Source organism: Heterodontus francisci, chromosome 36, assembly GCF_036365525.1.
Source record: "Heterodontus francisci isolate sHetFra1 chromosome 36, sHetFra1.hap1, whole genome shotgun sequence".
Taxonomy (NCBI): domain Eukaryota; kingdom Metazoa; phylum Chordata; class Chondrichthyes; order Heterodontiformes; family Heterodontidae; genus Heterodontus; species Heterodontus francisci.
This window is the reverse complement of record NC_090406.1, coordinates 36,274,214-36,287,102: the sequence shown is the minus strand read 5'-3', so window position 1 is coordinate 36,287,102 and position 12,889 is coordinate 36,274,214. Positions and strand designations below refer to the sequence as shown.

Genomic DNA, 12,889 nt, shown 5'->3' with positions numbered 1-12,889 from the left:
TGACCCTCCTGTTCCATGAGCCTCAATTTTGTTAACCTGCTTTTTTTGCGATACTTTATCAAACACTTTCTTAAAATGCATACAGACAACATCCACTGCATTCCCTTCATCAGAAAATTCAATTGGGTTAGTCAAGCCTTTTACAAATCTGTGCTGGCTATCCTTAATTAACTGAAAGTTCTCCAAGTCCCTGTTGATTTTTCCCCTTAATTATTGTTTCTAACACGTTACCCACCAATGATGTCAAACTAACTGGCCTGTAGTTGCTTGACTGTCCTTACTCCCTTTCTTGAATAAGGGTGTCACATTTGTCACTCTCCAATTCTCTGGCATTTCCCTCATATCTAGGGAAGATTGGAGGATTATGGCAAGCCCTTCTGCTATCTCCAACCCCACCTCCTTTACCAGCCTGGGATGCAAGCCATCTGGACCAGGTGACTTACCTACCCTAAGCATAGCCAGCCTTTCCAATAACGCCTCCTTCTCAATTTTAACCCTATCTATTGCCTTTACTCTCTCCGCTTCTACCAATATTTTGTCAGATTCCTCTTCCTAAGTAAACACCGATACAAAATACTATCAAATATTCTAGGCTTGCCCTGTGCTTCTAAGCATATATTACTCTCTTTGTCCCCCAATAGGCCCCACTCCACCTCTTACTATACTCTAACAATTTATATGCTGGCAGAAGATTTTTGGTTTCCATTTTATGTTGACTGCCATTCTATTCTCATATTCTCTCTTTGCCAGTCTTATTTTCCTCTTTACCTCCCCTCTCAACTTAATGTATTTGGCCTGGTTCTCACTTGAAGAATTCACCTGACATGCATCATACACCATCTTCTTTTGTTTCATCATAATCTCTATCTCCCTTGTCATCGAAGGAGCCCTGTTTTTGGTTGCCCTACCTTTCACCCTTGTTGGAATGTACCTAGCTTGTACCTGAAGCATCTCTTCCTTAAAGATAACCCATTGTTCCATTACAGTTTTCCTGCCAGTCTTTGGCTCCATTTAATCCTGGCTAGATCCATTCTCATGCATTGAAATTAACCCTCTTCTAATCTATCCATTCTACCTTATATCATTTCTTGCTCTTCCTCATTACGAGTCTGGACCTTATGATCCGATGATCACTCTTCCCCAAGTTCTCCCCCACAGACACTCCGTCCACTTGGCCACCTAATTTCCCAGCACTGGATCCAGCACTGCCTCCTTTCGAGTTGGGCCTTGATCCCTCAAGGACATCCCCTCTTACCAACACTATAATGTCTTTCCTAATCAGTACTGCCCCCCACCTTTTTTTCCTTCTCTATCATTTCTGAACATTTATATCCTTGTATATTAAGCCCCCAGTCCTCACCATTTTTAAGTCATGTTTCCGTTATTGCCACTACATCATATTCACATACTGCTATTTGTGCTTGTAGCTCACCAACCTTATTCACCACACTTTGGGCGTTTACATACATGCATTGTAACCTGTCTTTGTATTCATCGCAGCCCTTCTCAGTCTGCTCCTCTCTAATATGGAACTACTCCATTCTCTAGTACTGTACAACACTCTCACATTTTGCACTTTATTCCCCTTTTCTACTTCTATATGCTGGTGCTTAGTCCCCTCCCAATTTAGTTCAAACCCTCCCCAACCAGCCAACACTCTCACATTTTGCACTTTATTCCCCTTTTCTACTTCTATATGCTGGTGCTTAGTCCCCTCCCAATTTAGTTCAAACCCTCCCCAACCAGCCTAGTGAATCTCCCCACGACGACATTGATCCCAGTCCTGTTGAGGTGTAATCTGTCCCGTTTGAATAGATGCCTTCTGCCCAGAGCTGGTCCCAATGTCACAAGAATCTGAAGCCCTCCCTCCTGCACCATGCAAGCCACGCATTGATCCTCCCTATGTTCCTGTTTCTATTCTCGCTAGCGCGAGGCACTGGGAGTAATCCAGAGATTGCTACCTTTGAGGACCCACTCTTTAACCTCCTCCTTAGCTCCTGAAAATCTGAAAGTAGGACTTCAATAGTTGGTACCAATGTGTACCACAACTTCTGGCTCAATCCCTTTCCCCTGCAGAATATTTTTTTTTATATTCGTTCATGGGATGTGGGCGTCACTGGCTAGGCCAGCATTTATTGCCCATGCCTAATTGCCCTTGGGAAGGTGGTGGTGAGCTGCCTTCTTGAACCACTGCAGTCCATGTGGGGTAGGGACATCCGCAGTGCTGTTAGAAAGGGAGTTCCAGGATTTTGACCCAGCAACAGTGAAGGAAAGGCAATATAGTTCCAAGTCAGGATGGTGTGTGACTTGGAGGGGAACTTGCAGGTGGTGGTGTTCCTAAAAATTTGCTGCCCTTGCTCTTCTAGGTGGTAGAGGTCGCGGGTTTCGAAGGTGTTGTCTAAGGAGCCTTGCTGCATTGCTACAGTGCATCTTGTAGATGGTACACACTGCTGCCACTGTGCATCGGTGGTGGAGGGAATGAATGTTTGTGGATGGGGTGTCAATCAACCGGGCTGCTTTGTCCTGGATGGTGTCAAGCTTCTTGAGTGTTGTTGGAGCTGCACCCATCCAGGCAAGTGGAGAGTATTCCATCACACTCCTGACTTGTGCCTTGTAGATGGTGGACAGGCTTTGGGGAGTTACTTGCCGCCAGATTCCTAGCCTCTGACCTGCTCGTGTAGCCATGGTATTTATATGGCTGGTCCAGTTCAGTTTCTAGACAATGGTAACCCCCAGGATGTTGATAGTGGGGAATTTAGCAATGGTAATGCCATTAAATGTCAAGGGGAGATGGTTAGATTCCTTCTTGTTGGAGATGGTCATTACCTGGCACTTGTGTGGCATGAATGTTACTTGCCACTTATCAGCCCAAGCTTGAACATTGCCCAGGTCTTGCTGCATTTCTACACAGACTGCTTCAGTATCTGAGGAGTCATGAGTGGTGCTAAACATTGCACAATCATCAGTGAACATCCCCACTTCTGACCTTATGATTGAAGGAAGCAGCTGCACCCTCTCTTTACCCTGGCATCAGGGAAGCAAACACAATATGTGGGACTCAAGATGACGGTTACAGAAATGCCTGTGTACCCCTCTGACTAGGGAATCTCCTGCAAAGCTGCATTTCTACACTTTGCTGCTCCTTCCTGTACAGTCTGTTGCCCATTGGTGCCATGATCTGGACTGCACACCTTCAGAGTATTGTCACTGCCAACAATCTCTAATGCTGAGTGCCTGTTTAAGAGTGGCACATGTCCTGAAGACTGTACTACCTCCTGCCTCTTCCTACTCTTTTGGATGGCTACCCACCTAGTATCCTGAGCCCTCACTGCCTGTGGGGTGACCGCCTCCTGTAAAGTACGATCCAGGAAACTCTCCTGCTTCCTGATGCTCCACAGTGACTCTGGCTGCCCCATCAAGCTCAGAACTCCTGAGCTTGAGCTGAAGTAGCTGGAGGCACTTCCTTCACATGTGGTTTCCTGAGACATGTGATGTGTCCTGGAGTTCCCACATGGCACAGGAATTGCAAGCAACAGATTGCAGCTGCCCATCCATGATCATTAAAAAACCCTATTCCTTCTTTTGCAATTTAGTTAGTACCTTATTTAAATCATTAATTTGAAATAATGCCTCTCGACTTGCTTTGTGCTAATTCTCTTATTAATTCAATTACTGTTATACTTACTCTGATTGGAATTTTTAATTTCCTAGATCAAAATTTGTACAAATGCCCTAGTTTTGACAGAAAAAGAGAAATACTCACCAACCAATCACTTACCTGCTTTCCTGTGATGTCACACTTTGATTTTTTTTTTTCCTGAATCCAGTCGGTTCACTGGGAACCCTCCCCAGAACTCCTATATCCCTGCCGCTGGTCTCATGCTCTGCCGCTGCTTTTTTATCCCTGCTGCCGGTGCTACTGTGCTCTCACTCTGCCTCTACTCTTTTATCCTCCCTGCCAATCTCGCTGTGCTCTCACTCTCTGCCACTGCTCTTTTATGCCTGCTGCCAGTCACGCTGTCTTTTCTTCAAAAGTCTGCCACAAACTCTTGGACTATAACCTCTTGCCTTCTCCATTAGGTATTCTAGCTGATTTCTTATCTTATTAATTATTAGGTTTGTTTGTTTAGGGTCAGCACTTAAACAGTTTATGAAGAAATATACATCACTCATAGTCAGCATGCAAGTCCTGCCTCCACAGTAACTTACATCAGTGAGTCTGCTGGATGGAACTTTTGATGCCTTGAGCTTTATCTCTCGTGTCTTCAGTCCTGACTGCCTTTCTTCACCAGGATGCTCTCATTCTTCTATCCTGCTGGGATCCCTCTATGTCACTTGGCTCTTCTTTGTCTCCTGGCCTGCTGGATTATGGTAGGAAACTAACACAGGACAGTGGACAGGACAGTGGAACCTTTCTATCCCATGATTTACAAGTACATATTTCTTGGTGTTTAGAAATATTTAGTTGCTTTCCTTCAATAATTTTTTCCTTATTCCTAAACTAACCTTCCTACTCTTAATTATATATTTTTTTATAGGCTCACAATCATAGCTATAAACATCTCACATTATAATCTAACCTTCCTCACTCTTGCTGAAGCTCATATCATACCTAATGGCAGACAAAACCCTGTGTTGCTTCCCTTATTTCATTCTGCTTTATCTTGCTAGCTGCAAAGAATGTCATATCAGTGCAACTTGGGGATCTGTCTGCAGTAAAGACCTGTAGAGGTTTCTAACGTACTAGCTCCACTTTCCCAAAATGCATGTTATATCATCCATTTTATGTCACTGTGTGCTCCATTTTATTTTCAACATCTCTGAATCACACACTTCATCTTCAAAAGCCTGCCACAAACTCTTGAACCTGTCTTTGGCTTCTTCCATTAGGTTTTGTTTAGCCTCCCATTGGGGTTTTTTGAAGGTGAGTGAATAGTATTAGAGTTGTTAAGTGAGCAATGGCAGATCAGTGAAGTCTTGATCTTGATCATTAGATCTTGGGAGTGAACCTTCAGGAAGCAGGACTGCAAACCAGTATAACTAGGAGCAGGGCTGTGAAAATATGGTGCAGACGGAAACCAGGGGAATGGGGATAATGGTTGAGAACAACAACAAAATTGATAAGAAACCTTTCAAAGATGCCACAGTAATCTCAGTAATGGATAGATTCCCAGGACTGTTCAATGTCACCAAGGTAACAAGATCCTGGAAGGAAGGATACCAGAAATATCAGGTTGGAGAATAATGCAATCTTCATATCACAGAAACTGTGTTTTTTAGGGAATTCATTACTCAGCAAAATAGATAGCCATGTGTGCCAGAAGATCTAAGTTCAAGGATGGTGATCTGTCTACCTGGAGCGTCAACACTGCACAAGAAGAAAAAATTAGAAAGGATACTGAAGGGGGTCAGGTCCAGACCCTGTGGCGGCAGTCAAAAATATAGAAAGAAATAGTACCTGGGCCTGAAACAGCACATACCTAAAGATTGGCTCAAAGATAAGGAATGCAGAGCAGTGCTCTTTGGTATACTTCCAAGATTTGGGAAAAGAGAGCAGTTTGATAAAATTAAAGATGTCCAGAAATTGCCAGCAACTTGGTGTGAAAACAGGAATGCTATCTTTATAAATAGGTGGGAACAAAAAAGACAGGTTCAGGAGAGATGGCTGCATCTGAATCATATAGGAACAAAAAGAGACTTGAGAGGAACATTTAAGCTGCATTTGCAAATCATTTAAACTAGATGGAGGATAGATACCCGAAGCCCGGATGAAATGAATCTTTAAGGTAGAAGGCAGTCAAAAGATGGGTATGGACACAGTAATCCTGAGATATAATACAAAAACAATATATATATAATACAGATACAGAAGCCCAGCAAAAGAGAGACATTGGGAGTCATGAAAGAAGGAAAATCTGCATTACAATACTTATATGAATGCTAGAAGCATTACAAATGAGATGACAGAACCAGAACTATGACGTAGTGGGAATATCAGAAATATGGCTAAACCCAGAGAATGCAAATTAATTTAACATTCGGGGACATGGGCCAGAATTTTGCCAAATCTCAGGTTATTCCACCCCAGGGACCAAAAGTGAGTCCCGAGTCGATGCAGATGGGTGGCAGGACCCTGGGCGGGATATTACTGGTGGCAGGCAATTAGGAGGCTGCCACCAGGACCGCCATCCAATTGAGGATGGTGGCCTGCTCCACCCCAATTAGAGGGCTGGCAGCTCGGCAGCGCCACTAATAGAGTCGGCCGCTGGTGAGGCTGCAGGAAGGAGAGGACTCACTATGTTGAGGCACCCTCGAAGACCAGGTAAGGATTTTTTATTTAAATTGCCAAGCCAAATAGGCATGCCCTGGAAATCAGAGGGGCGAGCCCTCCAGTAGCAACGTCAGAGCTGTGGGAATCAGCCATTGCTGCCAAGTGGCCTCTCTGTGGGCCATGGACCAGACTTAAATGAAGGTCCCCCCACCCCCGGAACCTGCTGGGAGGCTGGCACGGTTTACCTGGTGGTCTCCCCACACAGTGCCTGCCCATCCTGATGCAAGTAAAATGCCTGCGGGTGCAGGAAGTGGCTGTTAATTGGCCAATTAATTGGTTTAATTGGCTGCCCACCTCTGACTGATGGTGGCTGTGCTGCTGCCGTTCCTGCTGTTAAGAATATCTCATGGCAGTGGGAGGATGTCGGGCTCCCCTCCCGACGCCTTCTGCCACGATTTTATGAGGCTTTCCACCTCCCAGCCCATCTCCAGAGGGCTGGTAAAATCCAGCCCATAGTTGGTTCAGAAAGGACAGTAAAGGTGGTGATGCAGCAATATACGTCATGGGCAACTAGGAGAGAAATGAAGCTGGTCCAGTGGGGGGAGGCTGGGAGGGGGGGGGGAAACCACAGATAGAACTACTCCAGTTTGACATCTCTAATCTGAAGAAATCCAAGCTAACATGAGTGGCTTTCAAAAGGGAATTGGTCAAGCACCTGAAGTGGAAACAAATTGCAGGGCGACGAAGCAAGGCGAGGGAGTGGGACTAGCTGAGTTGCTTTTGCAGAGAGCCGGCATGGACACGATGGGCTGAATGTAACCATTCTATGATCCTGTGTATAAGGATGAGGATTGTTTGTTATACGAAGCTCTAGGACTGGTGTGAGAGAGCAGAAAAGTTATTTGAATAGGAGTTATTAAATTCCTTGAGAAAAACTGAACTGAACCATATAAATACCATGGCTGGAAGAGCAGGTCAGGGGCTAGGAATCCTGCGGCGAGTAACTCACCTCCTGACTCCCCAAAGCCTGTCCACCATCTACAAGGCACAGGTCAGGAGTGTGATTGAATACTCTCCACTCGCCTGGATGGGTGCAGTTCCAACAACACTCAAGAAGCTCGACACCATCCAGGACATGGCAGCCCGCTTGATTGGTACCCCATCAATAAACATTCACTCCCTCCACCACCGACGCAGAGTGGCAGCAGTGTGTACCATTTACAAGATGCACTGCAGCAATGCACCAAGGATCCTTAGACAGCACCTTCCAAACACGTGACCTCTACCAACTGGAAGGACAAGGGCAGCAAATGCATGGGAACACCACCACCTGCAAGTTCCCCTCCAAGTCACACACCATCCTGACTTGGAACTATATCACCGTTCCTTCACTGTCGCTGGGTCAAAATCCTGGAACTCCCTTCCTAACACCTCTGAGGGTGTACCTATCTCACATGGACTGCAGCGGTTCAAGAAGGCAGCTCACCACCACCTTCTCAAGGGCAATTAGGGATGGGCAATACCAGCAACGCCCACATCCCATGAATGAATAAAAAGAATATAAATTGGGAAAACCCAAGTGGTTCAATCAGAATTGGTAACTGTAATGCATGACTGCTTTGTGACTCAAGGCTTAATGGACGTCATGAGAGACTCAACCTGTCCTGCCATCTTCAAATAATTGTGCACCAGCACACCCAGGCCTTTCTCTTCTTGCATCCCCTTCAAAATTGGACCATTTTACATGTATTGTTTCTCCTCATTCTTCCTATCAAAATGTATCACCTCAGACTTTTCTGCATTGAATTTCATCTGCCACACGTCTGCCCATTCCACCAATCTGTCTATGTCCTCTTGACGTTTATTATCATCTGCCTTAGTGTTTACTACCTTCTTTGGCCTCCTTGTCTCGAGAGACAATGGGTAAGCACCTGGAGGTGGTCAATGGTTTGTGAAGCAGTGCCTGGAGTGGCTATAAAGGCCAATTCTGTAGTGACAGACTCTTCCACAGGTGCTGCAGATAAAATTGGTTGTCGGGGCTGTTACACAGTTGGCTCTCTCTTTGCGCTTCTGTCTTTTTTCCTGCCAACTGCTAAGTCTCTTCGACTCGCCACGCTTTAGCCCCGCCTTTATGGTTGCCCACCAGCTCTGGTGATCGCTGGCAACTGACTCCCACGACTTGTGATCAATGTCACAGGACTTCATGTCGCGTTTGCAGACGTCTTTAAAGCGGAGACATGGACGGCCGGTGGGTGTGATACCAGTGATGAGCTCGCTGTACAACGTGTCCTTGGGGATCCTGCCATCTTCCATGCGGCTCACATGGCCAAGCCATCTCAGGCGCCGCTGGCTTAGTAGGGTGTGTATGCTGGGGATGTTGGCCGCCTCGAGGACTTCTGTATTGGAGATACGGTCCTGCCACCTGATGCCAAGGATTCTCCGGAGGCAGCGAAGATGGAATGAATTGAGACGTCGCTCTTGGCTGACATACGTTGTCCAGGCCTCGCTGCCGTACAGCAAGGTACTGAGGACACAGGCTTGATACACGTGGACTTTTGTGTTCTGTGTCAGTGCGCCATTTTCCCACACTCTCTTGGCCAGTCTGGACATAGCAGAGGAAGCCTTTCCCATGCGCTTGTTGAATTCTGCATCGAGAGACAGGTTACTGGTGATAGTTGAGCCTAGGTAGGTGAACTCTTGAACCACTTCCAGAGTCTGGTCACCGATATTGATGGATGGGGCATTTCTGACGTCCTGTCCCATGATGTTCGTTTTCTTGAGGCTGATGGTTAGGCCAAATTCGTTGCAGGCAGCCGCAATCCTGTCAATGAGACTCTGCAGACACTCTTCAGTGTGAGATGTTAATGCAGCATCGTCAGCAAAGGGGAGTTCCCTGATGAGGACTTTCCGTACTTTGGTCTTTGCTCTTAGACGGGCAAGGTTGAACAACCTGCCACCTGATCTTGTGTGGAGGAAAATTCCTTCTTCTGAAGACTTGAACGCATGTGAGAGCAGCAGGGAGAAGAAGATCCCAAACAGTGTAGGTGCGAGAACACAGCCCTGTTTCACGCCACTCAGGATAGGAAAGGGGTCTGATGAGGCACCGCTATGCTGAATTGTGCCTTTCATATCATCATGGAATGAGGTGATGATACTTAGTAGCTTTGGTGGACATCCGATCTTTTCTAGTAGTCTGAAGAGACCACGTCTGCTGACGAGGTCAAAGGCTTTGGTGAGATCAATGGAAGCAACGTAGAGGGGCATCTGTTGTTCACAGCATTTCTCCTGTAGCTGGCGAAGGGAGAACAGCATGTCAATGGTGGATCGCTCTGCTCGAAAGCCACACTGTGCCTCAGGGTAGACATGCTCAGCCAGCTTCTGGAGCCTGTTTAAAGCGACTCAAGCGAAGACTTTCCCCACTATGCTGAGCAGGGAGATTCCACGGTAGTTGTTGCAGTCACCGCAGTCACCCTTGTTCTTATAAAGGGTGATGATATTGGCATCGCGCATGTCCTGTGGTACTGCTCCCTCGTCCCAGCACAGGCAAAGCAGTTCATATAGTGCTGAAAGTATAGCAGGCTTGGCACTCTTGATTATTTCAGGGGTAATGCCGTCCTTCCCAGGGGCTTTTTCGCTGGCTAGAGAATCAATGGCATCACTGAGTTCCGATTTTGTTGGCTGTACGTCCAGCTCATCCATGAATGTTTACTACACTTATAGGTTTTATGCCATCAGCAAAGCAGTGCTTCCTTCTCATTATATAAGTAAATATATAAATTAACGATCCTTGTGATATCTACATTGTGCAAAATATGAGACATTAAAGGAAACACTTGCTGTTATTTAATGCCTTATCTCTCCATTACGCAGGCAAATGTAGGCTTATTTTTCACACAGCAAAATGACAAATTGGCTGGCCAATGAATCTGTTTTTGGTGGTGTTTATTGAGGGAAGAGTATTTAGCCAGGACACAGGGAGAATCTCATGCATTACTTCAAATTGTACCATAGAATCTGTAACCTGTATCTAAATAGGCCTCAGTTTAATGTCACACAATAAAAATAGAAATTGTCTGAGGGTTCAGGAGCCATTTACCTGTGGGAGATAGCTTTAAACCTGATTTACACTGATAGAGAATATTTTCATTCTTTCTTCTAGCTTTAAGGAACCTTTGCAAAATAAACTGAGGCTGCCTCAATAGTGAGGATGACCCCACAGCACAAAATTGCCCCTAAATCAGGTTTGTGTTGCTAATCTCACTCAGAGAGGCCACTAGATGGGCTGGATCTTGTGACGGTGGCGGGGCTCCTGACGCTGGGCTGAAAAGGCGGAAGGCACCCCACCTCGGCCTTTTCACGGCCACTCCAGTGTGATCCTCTGTTTTTCCGGAAGTGACGTTTCCGGCGCCGGGTTCCCTGTCCCATTAAAGATTGGGATCCCGTCTCTAAGAGCTGCCGGCCAATTAGAGGGTGGGCAGCTCAGCAGTATTGGCAGCGCCACTGGGAGCAGTGACCACTGCCAGTATTGCAGAGGCCTTGGACCCAGGCCTAGCATTGGAACACCGGACCTCAGGGAAGTGAGGCGAGATTGCCGGTGCCAGTCCGGAAGACCCCGACAAGGGAAGTCGGGGTGTGGTCGTAAAGCCCAGGGGGAGGGAGATCCTGGGAGGTAGATTGTTTCCTGGCTGGGGCCCTCCATGGGCCACAGATTGTACACGGAGGAGAGACCCACCCGTCCACAGGCCCGCAGGGAGGGTGCCTCATTTTATAAGGTGCCCATGTAGTGGAGACACTCCCTGCTACTTGTTAGATTCCAGCGGCCTTGGGAAGAGGCCCTTAAGTGGCGCTTATAGGCCACTTAAGGGTCTCAATTGGCCTCTGGGTGGGAAAGCCATCGTCGGCCTATCCTGCACCAAGATCCCTTGGCGACGGGGCAGTGATGGGCCCTCCGCCCCTGCCATGATTCTATGGGCCCCCCTGCCTCTGACGCCTCATGGGGGCCTATAAAATCACGCCCGATATTTATGAAGTACAAAAATGCTACACTGGTGCAATGGGCAGTGCACTCTGAGGTCCATGCAAAGTCATGTCACTGGGGCAGAAGAGGAAGCTACAATCTAATTGTACTGAATTTGACTTTTGAGAGCCCAATGCTGACAATATTCAAAATAGAAGGCGTTCCATTCACAGCACTATCATCTCACCTTCAGACAGACCCAAGGGATTTCATTTGGTACTATGTTGTGTGTTCTTGGCTTCGAAGGATTCTCTTACCTTGGCTTTGGAATCAATTCCTCAGGCACCGGCGTCCATATAGACTCTGGGGATTTCTGCTCCTTGAAACGTCCATCAAAAATGCTGGAAACCTGCTCCATGTCAAAGGCGCAGATGGCAGATCCAGGAATACTTCAACAAACAGAAAAAGAAAATGCAGAGTCAGTATTCTTATTTAAAACCTCTTTCAATCATGTACTCAGAACCCGAAGCAGGAGAAATTATCCAAAAAAACTCTGGCCCCATTCTTGGCCCATTGAAGACGGAGGTTGGCTAACTGAAAAAAGAGGTTAAAATGTTATTCTCCCTAACAATGATTCCTTATCCTTTATAAGTACAAATATCACACAATGAACTTTAAAAAAAATTCCTCATAAGAAGTCAGGGGAAACTAGATAAACACATGAGGGAGACAGGAATAGAAGATTATGCTGATATGGTTAAATGAAGATAGCTGGGAGGAGGCTTGTGTGGAGAATAAACACAAACATGGACCAGATGGGCCAAATGACCTGATACTGTGTTTAATAACATAAGAAGTAGGAGCAGGAGTAGACCATACACCCCCTCGACCCTCCTCTACCATTCAATACGATTATAGCTGATCTTCTGCCTCAACTTCACTTTCCCACCCGCTCCCCATATCCCTCCATTCCCTGAGAGACCAAAAATCTATCGATCTCAGCCTTGAATAGACTCAATGATGGAGCATCCACAACCCTCTGGAGTAGAAAATTCCAAAGATTCACAACCAGAGTGAAGAAATTTCTCCTCACCTCAGTCGTAAATGATCGGCCCCTTATTCTGAGGCTGTGTTCCTATGTTCTAGACACCCCAGCCAGGGAAAACAACCTCTCAGTGTCCACCCTGTCAAATCCCTTCAGAATCTTGTATGTTTCAATGAGGTCATCTCTCATTCTTCTAACCTCGAAAGAGTATAGGCTCAATTTACTCAGCCTCTCAATAAAAGCCAACCCTCTCACCCCAGGAACCAATCTAGTGAACCTCCACTGTACCGCCTCTAAGGCAAGTATATCCTTCCTTAGATATGGAGACTAAAACTGTGCACAGTACTCCAGGCGTGGTCTCACCAAAGCCCTATACAATTGTAGCAGGACTTCCCTATTCTTGTAATCCAATCCCCTTGCAATTAAGGCCAACATGCCGTCTGCCTTATAATTGCTTGCTGTACCTGATTGCAAAGGCCTGCTACCCAACCCCACCCCCAACCCCAACCCCACCCCCAACCCGACGGAACCTGATGACATGTGTCAGGTTCGGGTCGGATCGGGTTGCAATTTCAGGTTGGGCACTCAAGCTTGGGTCGGGCATCACAGGTAAGTG

The 12,889-nt window shown here is 46.4% G+C and overlaps 1 protein-coding gene across 3 annotated transcripts in view; it reads right to left on the bottom strand.

The window, feature by feature from the left end:
- sema6bb (sema domain, transmembrane domain (TM), and cytoplasmic domain, (semaphorin) 6Bb) overlaps nt 1-12,889 on the bottom strand; it is a 578,950-nt gene that overhangs the window by 57,225 nt on the left and 508,836 nt on the right. For all 3 annotated transcript variants that reach the window (XM_068016533.1, XM_068016532.1, XM_068016534.1), the window contains one exon: nt 11,546-11,677. In XM_068016533.1, coding sequence (XP_067872634.1) covers nt 11,546-11,677 — 132 coding nt within the window. The remainder of the gene's footprint in view (nt 1-11,545; nt 11,678-12,889) is intronic.